Consider the following 21,397-nt stretch of genomic DNA (forward strand, 5'->3'; position numbering starts at 1 on the left):
CCAGTCACCATCTAGCCCCCAACAGTCTGTAATGGCTGCTCATCACTGGCAAGGGAGTTAGGACCTGCTGCCTTTGCCTATTCCAAGGCTGTATCTCTGCAGCCCCAGTTCCTCTGTGGGCCTTCACCAAGGCCTCAGCCTGGGGTTTTACCAGGCTGGAGCTCCCCAGCTCCCTTGCCCTGTTCTCCAGCACTGCTCCAGCTCCAGGTACCTTTTTCTCCCAGGCAGCCAGGCCCTTCTTCCTCCACAGCTAGAGACGCGCTCCTTCAGCTCCTGGCCCCCAGCCCTCTTATCAGGGCCAGCTGGGCCGTCATGGAGCTGGCCAGACCTATGGTCAACCACTCCCTCTGCTTTTCTCCCTCCTTTTCCCAGCCGCAACCCTCTCCAGGGCTACTTTTAACCCCTGTTCTGCGGCAGTGGGGCAGCTGCCCCACTACAGGCCCCCTTTGTTCTTATCCATTATGATAGTCTGTTACATGATCATATATAATAAAGGACCCCTATTTGATTCCATGTGCAGAGAAGTGTCTGGCCTGACTCTTTCAGGGTGCTTAGCACTTCAATGAATTCCATGTACTTTGACCAAAGTTCTCACTGACTGCAGTTGAAGTTGAGTGCTCAGCACTCTTACAAATCAGACTCCAGATTTGGCACCCAAAAGTGAGAAAGCAGTGGCTCCTTGTGAATTGTGACTTGCCCATAATCTCACGAGCACTGTGGCAGAGACAGGGATATCCAGCACTCAAGGGTTGCATTTAATTTTCTAAACCATGAGACCATCCTTTCTCCTCTTGCAGTCCTCTGCCTCACTTCAGTATACTGTCCAACTTCTGAAACAAGTGTGTCTGGGTCAGACAGAAGGCAACAGCCGCCTCGTTAACTGTATGGCCCTGACTTCATTCCCTTAGCACAATTCATCCTGCTCACTGAATGAGGCAGGAGTTATCAATACATACACACAAGGGGGCCAAAATGAGGTTGCACAGGCAACCTTAATTTTGTGTTTTCCTTCTCTTGGCTGCTTGCACACAGATGAGACAGTCTCCCTGCTTGCAGTGCCTGTGCCTCATGTCAGAACAGCCCTTGGCTTCCAGAAGCCTGGAAAGTCCTCATCCCCAGAATGGAGTATGCTTAATACAGACGGGATCTTCAGGGTTTGAGCATTGGCCTGCTAACCCTAGGGTTATGAGTTCAGTACTTGAGGGGGCCATTTAGGGATTGGGGCAAAAATCTGTCTGGAGATTGGTCCTGCTTTGAGGAGGGGGTTGGATTAGATGATTTCCTAAGGTCCCTTCCAACCCTGATGTTCTGTTCTGTTCAGGGAGTTTCGCTTCCAGACTCTAATATGTCTCTACTGAGCATGTACAAACTCCAGCGTCCATTGGTTTATAACTTGGCCAGATAGAGGCAGATTTTCAGAGGGACTGCATATGGCAAATTCCTGACATCAGGGTGTTGCCTTTCCAAAGATTGTTCCAGAGCATGGAGGCACTGGAATAGGGGTGGCCAACCTGTGTCTCCGGAGCCACATGCGGTTCTTCAGAAGTTAATATGCGGCTCCTTGTATAGGCACCGGAGCTACAGGGGCCAACTTTCCAGTGTGCCAGGGGGTGCTCACTGCTCAGCCCCTGGCTCTGCCACAGGCCCTGCCCCCACTCCATCCCTCCCCACCCCTTCCCCTGAGCCTGCCATGCCCTTGCTCCTCCTTTCCCCTCCTCCTGCCTCCTGCATGCCTCGAAATGTGGCGCCGGGAGCCAGGGCAGGCCTGCTGATGTTTTACTGTGGCTCTTTGGCAATGTTACATTGGTAAATTCTGGCTCCTTCTTAGGCTCAACGTCAGTGCTAGAACGTCTCAGTGAAATGGTTACGAATTTTTTTTAAGTTGGATAAAACACATTTTTCCAAACTTCATTCTGTGAAAGGGCTGAACCATTTGCTGCAGTTTTCTCCCAAAAATCAACTTGATTCAGATCCAGACATCCGTTGTGGAGAATTTCAGACCAAATAGTTTAACTTTGTCAAAATTTTAAAAAACTGAAAACAAGGTGTTCAAACAGATGTTTGGCATCCTGAACTGTAGGCATCACTACCTGTGCTACTTAGATCCAATCTGTACTGATATAATACAAATGTACATATGGTAAGTTTTATAATACAGTGCAATTTTCAGACTTTGATTTTTTTATTAAATCTCATAGAAACTTGCAAAATACGACAAGCTTAAAGAAAATTACATCAGTAGTATTAATATTTAAAGCCACCTAGCTGAAACTTTGTTTTATAGTATAGTTTGGAATACCTCTAACTACTGAATTTCCTTTTTTTCAAATATAACTTAATTTATAGATTTTTGCAATATCTGAGGACATCATCAACCTGAATGTATTTTAGCTGATTTCCTTACCCCCTTTAAATAAAAACTAAATATTTTTTTATTTTCCCCTTTTTGCTGTTTTACTTCTGTAACTTCTCTAGTTTGCGTCATGAAACTTAACTGACTACTTTTATTTATGGTTTCACATTCAGGTTCTCACTGGTGCAACATTTTGATTGTAGACAATGCAGGAGAATAACTCAGTTTAAAAAATGTTCTAATTGATAGTTTTTCAAGACTATTTTGTTTACAAGCCAATAGAGGGTCAATCTTAAGATGGCTTGATTTGGAGAGAGATAACTTGGAAGATTGTTCAGTAAGCTCCTGTAGGGGTGTTGAGTGAGTGGGAGAGTGGCATTTAAGGTGGTGGGTATTTAGTGTCTCACTGTGTTGAACAGGGGTCTCAAACTCCCAGCCCAGAAACCTTCCCAATGTGGCCCATGGGGCTCCAGCAGTTTGAGGGCAGGGTTTCTCCATTGGTCCCATCTGCCCCTCCCAGGCACTCCCCGCCCCCAGGCGCCTTACAATGTCCCGGGCCCTCGGCAGCACAGTGGAGCTGAGTGGCATCTGCCTACTCACTCCACGAGTCTGCCGGCCCCTCCTTGTGGCCCCCGGGGCAGGGTGGGGCTGTGCTTCCGCTCTGCCCCTGCCCCGAGCGCCCCAGCCAATGGGAAGCTGCAGGGGCGGTGCCTAGCGGCAGCGGCGCATAAAGACACCCCCCCCAGCCTGCCCTGCCTTGGAGCCCCAGGTAAGCACTGCACTCTCCTCCCCCTTCCTAGAGCCTGCCACCCCATCCCCTGCCCCAGCCCAGAGCCTACACCCAGCACCCAAACTCATCCCAGAGCGTGCACCCCAGACCCTCTCCCCCACCCAAACACCCTCCCAGAGCCCAACCTTTCACCCCTTCTGCACTGAAACTTCCTCCCAGAGCCTGCACCCCAATCCCCACCCCAGACCACCTCCCCCACCCAAATTCACTCCCAGAGACTTAGGCAAGTGGGGGGTGAAGTTTGGGGGGGCGGGGTTATGGGTGGCATGAGTGATATTGGTCCGCTGGGAGAATTTGAGGACTGACACTGGCCCTAAGGTAAATTGAATTTGAGACCTCTGGTGTTGAGGGTCCAGAATGGGTCTTGCTGTAGTTCTTGTTGCAGAAACTTTTAAAAGGCTGCAGATGAATAGTATATGCATGTGCTCTCAGTAAGAGAGGCATTCTTTTGAAGCTATCCACTTTATAAACACATCTTATAGTCCTCATGGCAGGAGTTTAACAGATAAAACATGCCTTATTTGTGGTACATGATATTGTTGTTCGGCAGAATCTGGTCAGCATTCTGCAGACTCGGACACGATGATGGAAATGTGTGCATGGGTCTAGACTGGGCTCTGATAACATGTTGTTTTTTTTCCTCCTCCTCCTCTTCCCACCAGGTAGTATTTGCAGAACTGTTTCAGCTTCCAGTTCCTCCACACATTGAGGTCATGTATACAACACTTCTGATTGAATTGTGCAAACTTCAACCTGGTTCTTTACCACAGGTTGTATCCTTCCTTGTTAAAGGAGCACGGTAGCTTTGAATGCTTTTTCCTTTGTTCTCTGGAAAACTGAGTATTGGCATGAATTTTAGCAGTGACTCTATTTCCTTCTCCCTTTATTCAGTTGAATAAAACCAGCAAATACTTTGACCATCAGTACTTCGTATGTGAAAGAACAATGCAGACAAATAGCCGTTGTAGTTCTGTTACCTTAGTCTCTAGTGTCAAAGTGATGGGGGAAAATCTCCAGTGTTTTAAGCACTAATTTAAAAAATAAATTCCAAATGCTAGAATAGATGACTGTAATTATAATGTATCATTGAATCATAATACAGGAAACAGATTGAAGTAAATATATGCCAGGTTTGCTGACAGAGAACAGAGCACATTGGTTTCTCAGTTACTATGTGTCTGCATATTAACTCTTAGTTAATATAAGTTTCTAAAATTAGATCACAAATAGCAGCAGCATTTGTGTAAGTTGTACCACTAGAAATTTCACTTGTTAAATGAATAGAGGTTCTAAGGCTTGTTAATGTTGAGACCACTTCGTGACCAACAGCAAAATGTATGTTTTATAAATAAACTTAAAAGTAAATTCTTAGACTATATTCTCCTTACTTACCTGCAAAGACTTAGAGATCTTTGTCCTGCAAGAGACAAGGACATCACTTAAACAGTGCGGGTAGTTTAAAAAGTTCTTATGGTTTAAGATTTCTGAAATATCAAGTTTCAGATACTATCACAGTTTGTGTTTTGCAGCTCAGATAAAGTCCCTGAAATTTAGAGTTAAGTCTTTGGCATACTTGTTATATATCAGTGGTATCACAATCTGAAATGAACCAGCTTTAAAGGCTCACTCTGGCTTCTAGAAGATCAGTGTTATAAAAAAGTGTAAAATTGACTTTGGATGACTTGATTGGGTGAAAATTTTCAGTCTTTCTAACTCAACTCAGTTTAATAGATTCATAGACTCTAGGACTGGAAGGGACCTCGAGAGGTCATCGAGTCCAGTCCCCTGCCCTCATGGCAGGACCAAATACTGTCTAGACCATCCCTGATAGACCATTTATCTAACCTACTCTTAAATATCTCCAGAGATGGAGATTCCACAACCTCCCGAGGCAATTTATTCCAGTGTTTAATCACCCTGACAGTTAGGAACTTTTTCCTAATGTCCAACCTACCTTTATGCAACAAGTTCGTCACTGAAATAGCTGCTGCAGTTTTCTTGCTGCATTGCAGCGGGGATGTCTTCCCCTTACCATCTTACATTGTCCCATAGCTTTAAATATATAAGCAATAAAGAATCATGGAGGACTGTCATCCATTTTTTTGAGCTGCCTTCTGTTTAAATTCTTCCCCCAAAATCTCTGCTAACCCTAGTGGTGAAAAAAATGTGGCAAAACCAATGTGGCAAAACCAATGCAGTATTCAGAGAAATGAGGTTTAAAATGAGTGAAGGTGGTTTGTTCTTGTTACTGAGTTCCTTAGTGTGTGAGACTGCATCCTTTCCAAATAGCTCTGTCTCTTCAGAAGCCAGAGTGCTGATGTCACTGAAATTTGGGTCCCCATAATAAGCTGGATGGCAGCAAGTGTCACTAGATGTGCAGCTTCCGTTGTCTTATAGAATATTCCTCTTTATGAGCAGAGACAAGAGTCTACCTATTGGGCAAACTGCAGTTTCCCTGTTTTCCATGAAATTACCAGGACTTACCCCAGCATGAGATAGTTGAAAAGTGAGATGTTACAGGGGGGTGGGCGGCATCCATCTGCAAACCCTCCAAAGAAAGTGGAAAGAGTTAGTATACGCTCTGATTTGTCAGACTCCTCTTTGCCTTAATAAGACACTTGTAGCTTGCACAAGCCACAGAAATGCTGTACATGCGTTTGGATACAATGAACACTACGTGTATAGACAGGTAAGTGCTTGTGCATATCAGGAACATCAGAATGTTTTCCTGATTGTACACTGATGGATTGAAAATGGGTCACATGAAACTTTTCTTACTACCTATTGGTGCCATTAAAAAACAACTGTAAATCCTAAATAGTGTTAATGATTTGAGCTCTAGTCTTGAGCCTTCTTAACTGAAGGATGGGAATCTCATAGACTTCAGGTCAGAAGGGACCATTATGATCATCTAGTCTGACCTCCTGCACAAAGCAGGCCACAGAATCTCACCCACCCACTCCTGTAGCAAACCCCTAACCTATGTCTGAGTTACTGAAGTCCTCAAATCATTGTTTAAAGACCTCGAGGTGCAGAGAATCCTCCAGCAAGTGACCCATGTCCCATGCTGCAGAGGAAGGCAAAAAACCTCCAGGGCCTCTGCCAATCTTCCCTGGAGGAAAATTCCTTCCTGAATATGACGATCAGTTAAACCCTGAGCATGTGGGCAAAACTCACCAGCCAGTGCCCAGGAAAGAATTCTTTATAGTAACTCAGATCCCATCCCATCTAACATCAGACCATTGGGCATATTTACCTGCTAATAATCAAAGATCTACTTAGCACTTGCTCACCCTTCTCTGCTGTCTGCTGAGACCCTGCTCTCCCTACTCTCGGAAGGACAGTTGCCTTATACTGCCAACCCACTGCCCTCCAGATCACTGCTCAGCCTACGAGCATGGTGCATTTCTGAGCTGAGTCCTCACGCTGCTCTGCTGATGCAGGCCACTTCCATCCTCTGGCCTGAGGGAGGGGCTGAGAGTTGGTTCACAGTGGGATAGCAGGCTAAAGGAGTGTGACAGTTCATTGTTCTAAGGGTTATGTGAAACTTGTGCAACATGTAAGAATTGCAGTTGCTATGGAGGAAATCATTACGACACTTACATATTTGCAGTCAGCTATCTTTGCTTATGTTAATAAATAGATATAATGGGACCAATGTGGTGAATCTGACAGAACATGAGACTATCTCCATTCTGTCTCAAAAAGGCCAAAGACTCGCTAAACCTAAGGTGTGTCTGCACTTATGACGGTGTGTAGTGTGCAGACACTGCCCACCCCCTGCGTGGGTATAAATAGTGTAGGCTGTGCTGCACTGCTTCTACATGCAGAATGCAGCTGCACCAGTACTTCAGGGTCCGTACTCTGCATGGCTCTCTACGTTCCCAAGAAGTGCCTGTTTCTAGCAGTGTAGTGTTCTGCTGCCGAAGCCTTTCCACGCTGCCACATGTCGCTACATGCACCCTACGCACCGCTGAAGGTGTGGACATGGCCTTAATGTCTGGTGAACGCAACGTTTACTCCTTAGAGGTGCCTTGCAGACCACTAAGATGGAGCCACCTGGAACCAAATAACAAAGTTTTGTCGTTATTTGGGTGGGAGCTTAGGTAGTAGTGGGCTAAAACTGCAGAGTTGTCACTTTTCATTCTTCCTTGTTTGATGCTTCATGGACTTCATGTGAATTTTTTTTAAACGTTGCAGGCTAGTAATTGCTCTAAAACCTTACATTGTGACCTAATTAATCAGCGACTTTTAGTAGTTAAGAGAGGAGCTGTACCTTACAAAGGATTGTGTAAAGGCAGTTATCTGCCAAATAAGAGAAACTACTCTGCATGCCTGAATCATATTTTAGCTGATAAAATAGTGATGAGAATGAAAAAGAAAAATCTAATAACCCCCTTTTGAAATTGCCTGTTGCACTTTTATATGAATATATGACCAAAGACCTCTGTAGGTAGACTTATATACTTGACAAACTTGGCTTAATTTGGAGTTCAGTGCTTAGCAAGTATTGCTGGTGGGGGAGAGGCTGTGTAAGAGAGAAATTTCTAAAGTGTCTAGGGGACTTAGGAGCACAATTTTCACTTGTTTACAGAGGAAATCCCAAGTCTCTTATGCACTGCTGAAAATATCCCACTTCACTTGGGCACCTAAAGCAAAGACGCTAAACATTGTTGACCTTAGTATAGCAGTGTGTTTGCATTCCGTTATAAACGGCGCTTTAACATCAACGTACTAGACATTAGTGTGCCTTTTAACCGAATGGGCCACTCACTAATGACTTACTGTGTGACTTTTTTCTATTCATTTTTGGGACACATTTTTCTCGGCTATTGAAATGACTAAGCTTGCCTTTGAAAAGTATAATTGAAAAGCTCATCTGATATATATTTTTTGTTCTGTGTGGTGTTGCATACTTAATAGAACTATAACATTTCCCTCTTTAAAAGGTTCATGAACTGGTTTTCCCACCATCTGAGTAACTTTCAGTTCCGTTGGAGCTGGGAAGATTGGTAAGTTTCTGTTGGGATTCCCATTTGTGCCATTTATGTTGCATACAACTTTTGTACGTATCCAGAACTTTCCAGTGTTGCTGCTAATAGTTGTCCTTAGCTATCTGTAGCTAATATCTTTCTAGTGCACTAGAATTATCACCCTAGTGCACTAGAATTATCACCCTAGTGCACTAGAATTATCACCATAGTGCCTTAACTTTATAACCATTTAAATTTAGACAGGATGCAGAATACTATTCTTGTGTAACTAATATATCACAATCTGCTAAATACAGTTAAAACAGATTTTACTATAATTAGATATCACTTATTTCAATATATATTTGCGAAGATGAGACTTCATGTTGGCAGTTCATAGATTCTAATACCACTATGTGTTAATACCCCATCTCAAAATTGCTGAGACCTGTAAAGAACAGGAAAGAGAGCATTGTAGATTAACTAACTGTGCTTAATCTATGAACACTTCGTATAGCACTGAGCCAATCTAACAGCAGATTAAGAAGCAAAGACAGTGCTTGTTAAATGCTATCAAATTTTGCACTTTGATAGGTCAGATTGTCTTACTCATGACCTTGACAAGCCCAAACCCAAGTTTGTAAAAGAAGTTTTGGAAAAATGCATGAGGTAAGTGAAGCTTTTGAACATAGCACTTTAGGAGCTTGGTATTTACTATCAAGTTTGTCTGATCATTGTTTACTTTTAGATACTATTAACCAGATTCCTTTCAACTTTGTGCCTGTATATATATTTATGAACTCTTTCCCATACAGCACATTCTGTTAATTCATGTTTTCAGTAGATGTGTCAATCTGTTCTGTTGTCTTGGCTGATAAGACTCTTGGAAATAATGGGACACTCCCACTCTCCTAATAGATTGGAGAAGTGATGCCTTTAAATAGGAGGTGAAATATCCACACCTACATTTTCACTTTTAGATGCAAGTTCATAGGGTTAGACACTCCCTTTACTCAGACTTGCGTGATGGAAGTTGATGAGGGGGGGCGGTGCAGCAGAGGAAGTAATGTTGTTGGAAAATATTAGTCATTCATAAACTAAATGCAAGAAGGAACATACTTTTGAGTTCGACCTTATTTAATGGCTTGCAGGTAACACAGGGCCTAATTTTGATTGGTGATGAGGCTCCAGGATTCTCGTTGACTTTTAAAAGGAAGTTGTCTGTGTTCAGGATTGGTCCAGCAATTCGTGGTGGGGAGGGAATAAGGGTAAAACTTTTTTCAAAGTGCTGTAATGACATGGGCCTCATTTACACTAGTTAGGTTCATGTAAGGCGGCTTATGTCAACCTAACTATGGTAGTGTCTATGCTACAACCTTGCTCCCACCGATGTAAGTGCCCTGTTACCAACATCATACCCACAGGAGGTGTAGGGCTTATTTCAATGTAGTTAGGGCAACCGTGTCAGTGTAGACACTTCATTACTTACATTTATAGTTGGCTAAAATTTTTGTCAATTTCATGGCTCTGTGCTGGAGCCATAAAATTGAGAAGAAAGGTGGATAGATTTCCCTGCTGTGAACTTGGCTCACAGCTCAGGCTGTCACACTGAAGTGGAAGGGGCGGGGGGGTCCAGCTAGAACCCAGCTGCCCCCCGAGCTATCTGCTCCAAGCAGGCTGGTGCCCTGGCTCCCTGCCCTGAGCCCAGCTGCCATGCCCTGAGCACCTGGGCTCCCAGCTCCCTGTGAAGCTCCCAGAGCTGTCAAAGTGGGGCTTCTCTGAGCAAAGACAATAGCAATATGAAATTGACAAGAATGTCAGTTTCTCTGTTGGTTGGCTCTCTTTTGGGAAATTAAGCCCCATGGGACTGTCAGTGCCCCACAATGCCCCACTCCAGTGGGTGCACACACACCAGGTGAGGAAGCGCTCCACCTGCAGAAGGAGAGTAGTATGGACACCAAGAGCCAATTGAATTATCATGATGGCTCTGTCGGCCTAAACTAAGTCAACCTGATTTATAGTGTAGACAAGCCCTTAGAATCCCAAGTGAAAACTGTTTTCACGTATTCCTCAATTCCACGTATTGAGTCAGGAAGTACAGGAGGAGTAAAAGCACTGACTGGCAAAAGAAATATTTTGTCTGTGGATCTCTTCCATCTCATCTCAAATGATGGTAGGCTAATTCTTAAATGTTTATAAAGGTTGGAGGGAACTGAGATTTAAAATGGAGAAGTCAAGATGACTTTATTTCATTGATTTTTAAATTTTAGCACCAGTATCTTGCCTGTGATCCACATAGCATGTGCAGTGTTTGAATAAAAGGTGGCCCTGACTGATGATTCCTCTTAACCTTTCAGTATGAGCAAAGTTAATTATGTGAAGTTGAGAATATAACTTTTCTTAAGTTATTCAAATCTAAAATGTCCATTGGAAGGTCAATGCATAAACTGGTTTAATTGATTCTTAATGTCTGGAAGGAACTATCCTCAATAAAATGTAGTAATAATCAGACTTCTTGATTTTTGTTCTCCCTAAGTTAAAAGGTAATAAAATAAGAGCTTAAGACAACACCATGGGGTATCCCTCAGAATATTCCACTGGTAATTCTATTACAACTGAAATTTTCTTTCAGGCTTTCCTACCATCAGCGAATAATAGATATTGTTCCTGCTACGTTCTCTGTCCTTCGTCCTGCAAACCCATCGTGTATTTATAAATATGGAGATGAATGCAACAGTAAGTTGAAAAGCTATTAACCTCTTCTTCAAAATGCTATCAAAATATGATTTATCTTTTGAGATCGGATCAAGCAAGGAAACCTCTAGTTTGAGTCAAATTAGTTATCTTTATAGAAGAAAATTCACAGTGGAAATAAAAAGGCTGACTTTTGACCTGGAAAAATTGCTTGAGTGGGGCACAGTAATGTAGTTTAGATCTAAAACTTTGATTTGGGGCAGGTTGGGAGGGAATTCACTAAAAACGGTTCCTAAAAACTTTAAAATGTCAATGTAAACACCTTGGTTTGAAGTTAATTACCCTGCAATGTTTGCAGCCTGAACACTGCAGCTTTGTGCTAGTTGCAAGAAAGTCTAAAAGTCAATTTGGCTTCTGTTTTCAGTGTCTGAGCTGAGTGATGTGCAAAAGTTGAACAGCATAGTGAAGATAAGTTACTAGTCTTTGAGTGCCACATTTGTTTCAGAAACAGACGAAAGAGCTCTTGGTAAGCGCCAAAGAACTCTGTCTAATAAATGAAGCAAGCAAACAGACAGGAGTAAGACAGTAGTTAAGGTGAAAAATGATATGGAGAGATTATTTGAGGAGGAGGAGAAGAAGAAAAAACGGATGAGTGCCATAAGTATAAGGAGTGTCACAATTGAAGGCACAAAGGTGAGCAGGAGAAGGAAATGAAGAGACTCTTAAAGGAAGTAGGAAGAAGTTAGAGCACAGATGTAGACAAAGGAACGGTTATGTAAGCCCTCTAAAGTTCAGACCAAGAGGGTATTGAATTTGATGTAGCAGATATGAAGGAAGGATTCTATGGGGCTGCTGATGTGGCCAGTGACATGAGGAGCAGGGTGGTGGCAGCAAGATTTTTGGGTAGATCCAAAAGGGGAGAGTTGAAAGGCAGAAAAGATTATACGTATCTAGGTGTGGATAACTTTTTGCTGCTGGAATAGAGGTAAAGGTGGACTTGGGAGGAAGAGAGGACAAAAGGAGTTATATGACTATACTAGTTTTGCAAAGCTTTTATGTGAGGAGGTGCTGTCACAGCTCTTAATGTCCTCACTGCCTGGAATTGTGGATGTGGTTTGAAGTGTCGTTACATAATTTAACTGTTCACTGAATATTAAAATAAGTTCACATCTCAAGAGAAATTAGAGATTTGTGAGTTGGCTGCATGTGGTGCAGACGTAGCACGAGAGCTTGCAGCTTGCTGCAAAATCCATATTTCCAGCATGCCAAAATCTCAGTTCTATTAATACAAAGCAGTAATTGTTGTTGTTTTTTTAATTGTTCAAGGAAATGTGTATGCTTTTCTGAGAAATGCACAAGCTGACATAAAAGTAACCCATATTCATTGCAACTAATTTTGAAGATGATCAGTCCTTTTGTCTTATGTTTAGAGTCTCTGCCGGGATATACTGTTGCACTCTGTTTGACCATTGCCATTAAAAATAAGACAAGTAATGATGAAATCTTCGGCATCTTAAAAGATGTGCCCAATCCTAACCAGGATGATGATGACGGTAAGGATATCTGACATTAGGCATTAAAGGTCATTTCTTCTGTGTTCAGAACTACTTTCATCACCTTATCAAACTAGTAGCTGTGCCTGGTACATGGCTTTGTGCACTTTCTCCATTTAGCGTCACTTAACAGAAAACGGAACCAATATAAAAAGTTGAGTGTATTCTTGTTTCTCTTGCCCCACAGGCAGGGTCCATTCTTATCAATGGGATAGTAGTAGGAAGGAGTAAACTGGTATGGGATGTACTATTGGGTGGCTGCTGCTGACAAAGATAGTATGAAAGAATGAAATAGTCCCCCCAAACTTCACCATCAGGATGCAGTTCTTGGCATTAGTAGAAAACCCCTCGGTTATAGGAATCCTAAAGGGATTAAACTGCTATTTATCCACTGAAAAGAAAGATGTTGATAGGAGCGCTATTGAAAGTCAGCAGTCGTTTTTGCTAAGTTTGATAAAACTTTTCAAATGTGTATGGAATCTTCCCTGCTGATATGGAACAAGAGTTTGAGGATAAGGGAGTAATATAGTGTAGTCCTAAATGTACTCAGTAGCTGCGGGTCAGCGAGGTAAGACTATCTCTGCTTGGCGGCACCTGGCAGCCTGAGGGAGTTGCTGATAAAACTGCAGCTTTTAGGAAGCATTGACTGATTCCCTGTTCAGGCTGCAAAGCTTAAGTGCTAAATCTTAAGTTTTCCAAAATAAAGAAACCATGAATTATCTTCAGTGATTTGTTTGCAGGGTTAGATTTTGATAAATACTTACAATATTGATTTTAATTTAACCCACTGTTTCAATTTGAAAACAACTTTCAGATGAAGGATTCACCTTTAACCCCTTGAAAATAGAAGTTTTTGTACAGACTCTGCTCCATTTAGCTGCCAAGTCGTTCAGCCACTCATTCAGTGCTCTGGCAAAGTAAGTGATAAATGCATTATTTCTGGGGTTATGGAATGCATTTGATCAGAACAGTGAATTGCTTCGTAGAGCTATTCTTCCACAAGCTTCAGTGTTTTGTATGTTGCACAGTGTAATGTGAAAGTAAGGAAGGAGAGAAGAGCTGATAGCTTTTTTCTTTTTTTTTTAATATTAAAAGGGGTGGTAGTGTGAATCTTACTATCCAAGCAGAGATCGTAATGTGCATTTTACTCCATATGGATAGGTCAAGATTCTGCATGTTCTGAGACCTGCCTTAGCTTGTTGCTCACCTGGAAGAGTACAGCAATAGGTAGCACACTTCCTGGTGCCCACAGTGAGTCCTGAGGGCCCCACCAGCATAAAGGACACAGCAGCAAATTTGTGCATCCTTTTGCTCAGGCCACACCTGCCAGGACCAGTGCACTTTGTGGGCATGGCATGGGTACAAGTTTTAATGCCCACATGTGAACCCTGCTAGAGTCCTGGGGGACTCATAAAGAGCTGGAGAGTCTTTTGGTTCCATCAGAGTATAGCTAAGGAAGGAAGTAGGTCTGACAACATCATTTATATATTGGTATTAGACACTGCAAGCTCTGCTGCAGTTAAGATACAAGTTAGGTTCAGTTGTGATAGCTGGAGTGGTATCGAAATGGAGGCTGTAACAGAAAGCAATCATAGGTGACCTTCTACCCGTGTACCCTAATCTTCTAGGAAAACTGGAGGTAAGCTCACCCAAGCATGGGAGAAGAGCCAGCTCAAAAAGGGGTTATCTGATGTATCAAACACCGTCCTAGTCATTTTTTCTGCTCATAACTGATGTAGCATGGTCTAAAAATTCCATATTTTTCTTTTAGCAGTTGTACTGAGTGAGGCTTGGTGTCTCTCACTAATTTGGACTTTCTTGGTGGAACTTAGACTAGTTCTGCATATGGGATAATATGTTGTAAGGGCATGTCCACACTGGGGCACTCAGATAGGTTAAGGCAAATCAACTAAAGATGTAAAGTCAATGTTCATAAGTTAAAATGTTAAATCCATGCCTGGCTGCTTTCATTCAGGAGAGAAGTGGCAATATTTCGCTGTAGATTAAATTCCATTAAGGGCTTGTCTACATGAACAATTAGACTGTGTCCAGCTGGGGTCTGAATTACTCCACACTAGCCTGCTCTGGTCAAACTATGGACACCCTGATGACTCACTGTAACAGTTTGTTAAAGTACTTTAATGTGTCACCAGGGCATGCACAGACCGAGAGACCACAGCAGGCTAGTGTGCGGAAGATTCATACCCTGGCTTGCCGCAGCCTAATTATTCTGCTTTACTCCAAATTGAGATCATCCACGTGGGGACCTAATCCTCATCGGTTTCAAACTAGTAGTTCATCTGCCTTAACTTTCTGAAGTGTTCCTGTGTAGGCGTGGCCTATTAGAGAATTGCCATGAACTGGTCACCGTGCCAGGTTTCAGAGTGGTAACCGTGTTAGTCTGTATCAGCAAAAACAACGGGAGTCCTTGTGGCACCTTAAACACTAAGAAATTTATTTGGGCATAAGCTTTCGTGGGCTAGAGCCCACTTCATCAGATGCATGAAGTGAAAAATACAGGCGCAGGTATAAATACATGAAAGGATGGGGATTGCTTTACCAAGTATGAGGTCAGTCTAATGAGATAAATCAACTAACAGCAGGATACCAAGGGAGGAAAAATATCTTTAAAAGTAGTACAGACAGTTGACAAGAAGGTGTGAGTAATAGTAGGGAGAAATTAGTAATGGGGAAATTAAGTTTAGGTTTTGTAATGACCCAACCACTCCCAGTCTTTATTCAGGCCTAATCTGATGGCGTCCAGTTTGCAAATTAATTCCAGTTCTGCAGCTTCACATTGGAGTCTGTTTCTGAAGTTTTTGTTGTTGAAGTGTTGCCACTTTTAGGGCTATTGTTGAGTGACCAGCAGATTGAAGTGTTCTCCTACTGGTTTCTGAATGTTGTGATTCCTTATGTCAGATTTGTGTCCATTGATTCTTTTGTGTAGAGACTGTCCGGTTTGACCAATGTATATGGCAGAGGGGCATTGCTGGCACATGATGGCATATATCACATTGGTAGATTTGCAGGTGACCGAGCCCCAGATGCTGTGGCTGATGTAGTTAGGTCCTATGATGTCCCTTGAATAGATATGTGGACAGAATTGGCACTGGGGTTTGTAGCAAGATTTCCTGGGTTGGTGTTTTTGTTGTGTGGTGTGTAGTTGCTGGTGAGTGTTTGTGTCAGGTTGGGGGGCTGTCTGTAGGGGAGGACTGCCCTGTCTCCCAAGGTCTTGAGAGTGAGGGATCGTCCTTCAGGATAGGTTGAAGATCCTTGATGGTGTGTTGGAGAGGTTTTAGTTGGCGGCTGAAGGTGACGGTTAGTGGTGTCTGTTACTTTCTTTGTTGGGCCTGTCTTGTAGAAGGTGACTTCTTAGTACTCTTGAGTGTGTCTACACAGCCTGTAGTAGTGAGCCTCCCAGCCCGCGTCCGTGAACTCGGGCTTGCGGGGTTCATATTACTGTGCTAAAAATAGCTGCATAGACAGTGCTTTGAAGTTGCAGCTTGGCCTCTAACCCTGTCCCCCTCCCAAGCTCTAGCCTGAGCCGCAGTGTCTACATGGCTATTTTTAGTGCTGTAGTAGAAGCCCAGGTCTGTCGACTAGGAGGCTCACTACCATAGGCTGCATAGGCATACTCTCTACCAGACTTCTGCTGGACCACTTCAGCTACTCGCTGTGCATCCACTGATCACTTTTCTTTATTATAATAAGGTTTCATGAAGTCTTCAAAACCCTCGCTGAAAGTGACGAGGGGAAGCTCCATGTGCTGAGGGTTGTGTATGAGGTCTGGAAGAACCATCCACAGGTAAGGGTGGTTTCAGATGTTTGTTGAAGCTTACATTCTCACAATAATGGGATACAACACAATGAACACTGAAAAGCCTAGAAACTGAATTGTTTACAAAGACAAAGTTGCATTTTATGCTCACTTCAAAAAAAAAAAAAAAAAAAGGCTTGGCCACTGTTTACTTAAATTGTATATTAGAAAGAATTCAGCATTTATTTACAGGTGTTACTAACAGCATCTTAGATTAGATATCAGATTATCTGTTTCTCACTATGCTAACTCCTTTCAGCATTTTTTTCAATTGATGGCAATTTGACGTTTGGGTTGCTAACCCTGCAAGAGAATGTCTCTTATTAAAACAGCCATTTCTACTGGGGGGAATCATTATGGAATCATTTCTCTTGGTCTTAAGTTTTGTAAGAGTTTGTTTTACAAAATCTAAACTTGAGCCAAAAGCTTCAAAGTGAGAAATAGAAGTCTGTCACTTAGAACCTGCTCTGACTGCAGATATTACTTGAAATAAAAAGTGCTTGTGGTAAACTTGGGCTCAAGGCAATGTGCTTGTAGAATTGACTGGATCAACTGGTCTAACAGACTGGTTTTGTGATAGGGCTGTTACTTAATTGAGGTGAATATAACCTTAATTCTTTGGCTGTGTTACTGTGATTCAGCAGTCGTTAGTGTTCAGTTCAAAGTAGTGCACCAATTGAACTAAACGTATATACAGATTTAGTTAAATTGTTGCAGGTCTTCTAGTGTGAACACTGCGTGGACAGTGACAGTCACACCAGCTTACCCATATCTGGTTAAAATTGCACCTTTAGTTAAACTCATCCACACACACTGTTGCAGCAGGCCTCTAGAGAAGCAGCTGCCTTTACAGAGGGCATTCGTGCTGCACTAGCTAATGATGGCTGTTGAGAGCGGAGGGGTCACTGGAGAAGCTATAACTGATAGCACCTAATCCTGGGATATTTTTACCTGTTGCATCCTATGTTTCGCACCAGCAATGAACAGGTAGGATTGAATATCTCTTATTACCATAGGTATCGTGATGCTATAATATAGTAAACAGAATTTTTTTTCTCCCACAATGCAGATGATTGCTGTGCTTGTGGATAAGATGATTAGGACACAGATAGTTGATTGTGCTGCCGTGGCAAACTGGATCTTCTCTCCAGAGCTTGCTCATGATTTTACTAGGTAACAAAATGAATTATCTGTTGAAACTAACATTCAGTTGGTTTAGATATACTTTCACTTTGTGGATCATGTACACTGAATATTAGGGTTTTTTTTGCTTTGCTCTAATACTTGGCTTTATTATGGTAAACAGACAATTAAAAAAAAATAAAAATTACCTTTGCACTTCATACACAACTTACATGTTAAGCCTGCCAAAAAGGATATTTGTCATTCAACATTCTCCATTTAGAGTTGAGGTGGTGCAGATTTATCATGAACCCAAGAATCCATCTCGGCTAGTTTCTGGACAATGGCTTATAACTTCAGTGTGCTCTGAGGAAGGGACACTTCTACCGTCGCCATGCAAACTGCTCGTTGGCACAAGGACTGGCTTGTTCTGCACTAGTTTAGCACCTTAGCGCAATGAGGACGTGGTATGTGGCTGAGGTTGCTAGGTGCTGCAGCAGTACAAATAATAATAATTAATTGGGAGTTGGAAGGATGTCCCAGACACAGACTGTGGTTCATGGAACTGTCTTCTATAATTGCAAGTACTAGTGTTGCCAGTACCTTTGTGAATTATACTTATTGCTTGCAGCTCTAAGTTAATAGTACATTGTATTCAGATAATGACTTTTTTAAAAGTCCATTTGTTCACATAGCTATAGTTACAGTGAATATCCAAACCATTAAAGAATCTCTTAAACAAGGTTTGAGCAAAAGGATACGACATGACTGTATCCTAAGGAGACTCTAGCATCTTGACATTTTTTAACTCCCTTGACGTAAAACATTCTAACAAAACAGATCCATGATGTGCCTTATGCATTCCTGAATGAATTCAAAATAAAACACCACTAATATTTCAAGGTAACATAGAGGAAAGATCCCACTGTTAGTAATAGGAAACCACACCTGTTTAAGTGTACTCCCCTACTATTAATATTTGTACTTCATGTGCATACGTTGCATAAATTGCAAAGGAATTCAGATTATAGTTGAAACTTTGGAAAATTCTTCCTGTACATTTATTTCTGTAATAAAGTATGTAATACATTCTGGTAACACTTGAAATCTGTACTGTTGCTGTTAGTCTGAATAAGGTGGTTAAAATACAGCTAAAATTTTAGATATGAAGGGTTTTTTTTCTCTCTACTCTTTAACAGTTTACTATTTGCTGTGTTCTTGTATTTTGTTACTGGCTACATTAAGGTTATAATTGGTTCTCTGCTAGGTTCTATATCTGGGAGATCTTACACTCCACGATTCGTAAGATGAACAAGCACGTAGTGAAGATCCAAAAGGAGCTAGAGGAGACTAAAGCAAGATTAGCCAGGCAACACAAACGAGTATGTATCTTGTTTTGTATCTTGAAGTAAAGCCATGTACTTTTCACATTTACTGCATTTCAGACTAAATCCTACTTTTTCTGTGGCAAGATGCAGGTCAACTGATATGAGACTTGCTCTGTGAGACACACAATAAACATCAGTAGCACTTAGATATTGACTTGGATTCCACAGGGATTGTGATACTAACATGATCTTCAAATACAGCTGTAAAGGCTGTTACAGCCAAGAAGTCAAAGTAAATGGAGCTCAGTTCACATTCCTTTACTACTTTTTTGGTCTTTCTCATAAGTTAACTACAAAAGAACGCTAATTTTTTGTTGCCAGTTATAGATGCTGCGGTGTCAGCTACCTCTCACCTAACTCAATCTCGTTTTCTGTTACATTCTTGTGTAGCAATGGAAATTGTATTTTCAGTGTTGCAGATCTCCAGTTCAACAGGTTAATCATTAATATTTGGAGGATTTTCTTGCCATGCTGTATTAGGAGGAGAACATCACCAAGGAGACATTTAAATTTTGTTTTTAACTAAACAACGTTAAGTGTTCTGGATTTTTTTCTTCAACAGCAAACCTATAATAGTTTAACAAAAAAGCATATGTCCCTTGGTTCTCACACTATCGCCAGACTTCTTCTCCCTGTCCAGATCTATTCCGCCCCCAACAATCTTCTATTCATTGAACTTTTTGAAACTTTTCACTTTTAGAGAGAGGTAAGGGATTTACTCTGTGTATACAAATTTGCAGAGGGAAAATAAGTTGAGGTCTGTTATTTCTCACCTCTATGTATTATTTATTTATTTAAAAATGTTTTTGCTGTTAACAAGCACGTTATCTCTGGAGACACAAATCCACAGTTCGAGAACTGCAAAACTAAGCATCTCTGATAGTATCTTCTAGACTGGGCTCTGAGTCCCATAGGGTAGATAGAAAGATTAACCTAAATAATCTATACAGAAGCCCTGGGAACCCCATAAAACTGGGTCCCTAATCCATGAACTGTTGGAACTCACTAACAAAACAGTTCTTAAACATGACATGACTATATTGTCTCATACTACAGAATTAGAATTTATAATCCCTATTCCAGGATGAGATGCATTATAGCTCAAAGATATCTTAATTAAAATAGGTCTTTTCCTCAAAAGGCATTTTATCAAAAAAATCCAATTTAAATTTAAAAAAATCCAATTTTTTTTAAACCATTGATTTGTTTTATTCACCTTGATTTTGAATGCTCATGTATGACTGTACCCCCAAAAGTTCCTATACGAGAAGGTAAGTCTTTAAATGCTACATTTTGGTTCTAAGGATAACTGAATGCCAAAATAGATTAAATGGGAAAGCTGATTTGCTGACATCCCAAACTATACTTGTGGAAAAAATTGAGTCTTGCCCTTCCACGCGAAGTCTGTGTGTGCATTAGAAGTGCTTAGTACCTTGAATGTCTTCTCCATTTATCTTTAGCAGAATTAGTTTTATTTAATGCACTTCCAATTACGCTGAAATTCAGTTCTGAACAATATTGTCGGCTGTGTTGTGTGAACGATGGTGCCGGGCTCTATATCCAGAGGACTGTACCTATATTGTTGTAATGCTGATATGAACCATTTTAAGAAAGGTTACGTCTGGGGCTGCAGAGGAAGAAAAGTACTTGCTTGTCAGTTTTTATGCAGGCAATCACACCTCTTGGATTACTTAACACAGGGCCCTAGTTTTGTCATCCTAAATTGTTTTTACTTATAGTATTTCTACAAATATTTGAAGTTTATAGCTGTTAATTTATGGGCAGATTTGCAGGAAAACAATCTTTTGTGAGACTAACAAAGCAAATAATACCTGCAATCAAAACCTTAATCTGCCCAATTTCTTATTTCCTACTAAACTGCATTTAGTTTTGTATAACTTCCCTTAACTGACTCATGGCTAGTTGCTAAGGGTCAAATGGCAGTTCTGAAGATGTTTTTTTTAAATAGATTAGGGACAGACAGTAACTGTTATCTAAATTTTTCTTTCTTAAGGAGCACCACAATGAGCCCATGTCACAATTACAAGGGCTAACTGCACCTCTGTCCCCTTCCTGGTATCAGAGTGCACCCTCTCTGGTGTCAGGCCTCGTGCCTTTACCTCTCCTGGGGTGCTCTTAGGTCAGGCCCAGCACCCAGGGCATTAACTGCACGCACCCAGCGGATTCTACTGAGTCCTGGCACCTGCTGTTCTTCCATCCAGGAGTCTGTGCCCGGTGGTGTGTATAGTGACCAGCCTGCCTTTCTAAACCAAGATGGTTTTTTTAGCAGTAGAAACAAAGCATTTAAAGATTTTAAAACAACCTTACCATCTCCGGCAGGTAAATGAAGCCGGCCTAACTTCTTCGGACAGCCCCACTGATTGTGGGCATGTCTGTCTGGTTCCACCGGACAACTCCCCGCATCTTGGGGGTGGGAGGGGAGGAGGAGGAATCTTCCTTTTTAAACCTATCGCAGTTGTTTTGATCTCCTAGTTCCTGGTGGTGTCTCTCCTCAGTGCAAGCGTTGGCTGAAAAGTGGTCTGACTTGAGCTATTCCTCTTCTCTTCCAGCCCCATGTAAACTGAAGTAGCATATTCATATAGCAAACAGCCCACGAAGGCAGTCAATATACAGTACTGATAAATGATTACAGAGAAGTTCCACTTCATCAAGCCTCATTAGGCAAGTTATGAGCAGCCATGCACAT

The 21,397-nt window shown here is 41.8% G+C and overlaps 1 protein-coding gene across 3 annotated transcripts in view; it reads left to right on the top strand.

Annotated features, from left to right (window-relative positions):
* Positions 1-21,397, top strand: part of NCBP1 (nuclear cap binding protein subunit 1) — a 46,011-nt gene that overhangs the window by 22,145 nt on the left and 2,469 nt on the right. For all 3 annotated transcript variants that reach the window (XM_030566351.1, XM_030566352.1, XM_030566353.1), the window contains 10 exons: positions 3,806-3,916; positions 5,768-5,832; positions 8,093-8,155; positions 8,711-8,785; positions 10,749-10,852; positions 12,241-12,363; positions 13,178-13,280; positions 16,075-16,168; positions 17,250-17,353; positions 18,570-18,684. In XM_030566351.1, the coding sequence (XP_030422211.1) occupies positions 3,806-3,916; positions 5,768-5,832; positions 8,093-8,155; positions 8,711-8,785; positions 10,749-10,852; positions 12,241-12,363; positions 13,178-13,280; positions 16,075-16,168; positions 17,250-17,353; positions 18,570-18,684 (957 nt within the window). The remainder of the gene's footprint in view (positions 1-3,805; positions 3,917-5,767; positions 5,833-8,092; positions 8,156-8,710; positions 8,786-10,748; positions 10,853-12,240; positions 12,364-13,177; positions 13,281-16,074; positions 16,169-17,249; positions 17,354-18,569; positions 18,685-21,397) is intronic.

The sequence above is a fragment of the Gopherus evgoodei genome, chromosome 6 (assembly GCF_007399415.2).
Source record: "Gopherus evgoodei ecotype Sinaloan lineage chromosome 6, rGopEvg1_v1.p, whole genome shotgun sequence".
Taxonomy (NCBI): Eukaryota; Metazoa; Chordata; order Testudines; family Testudinidae; genus Gopherus; species Gopherus evgoodei.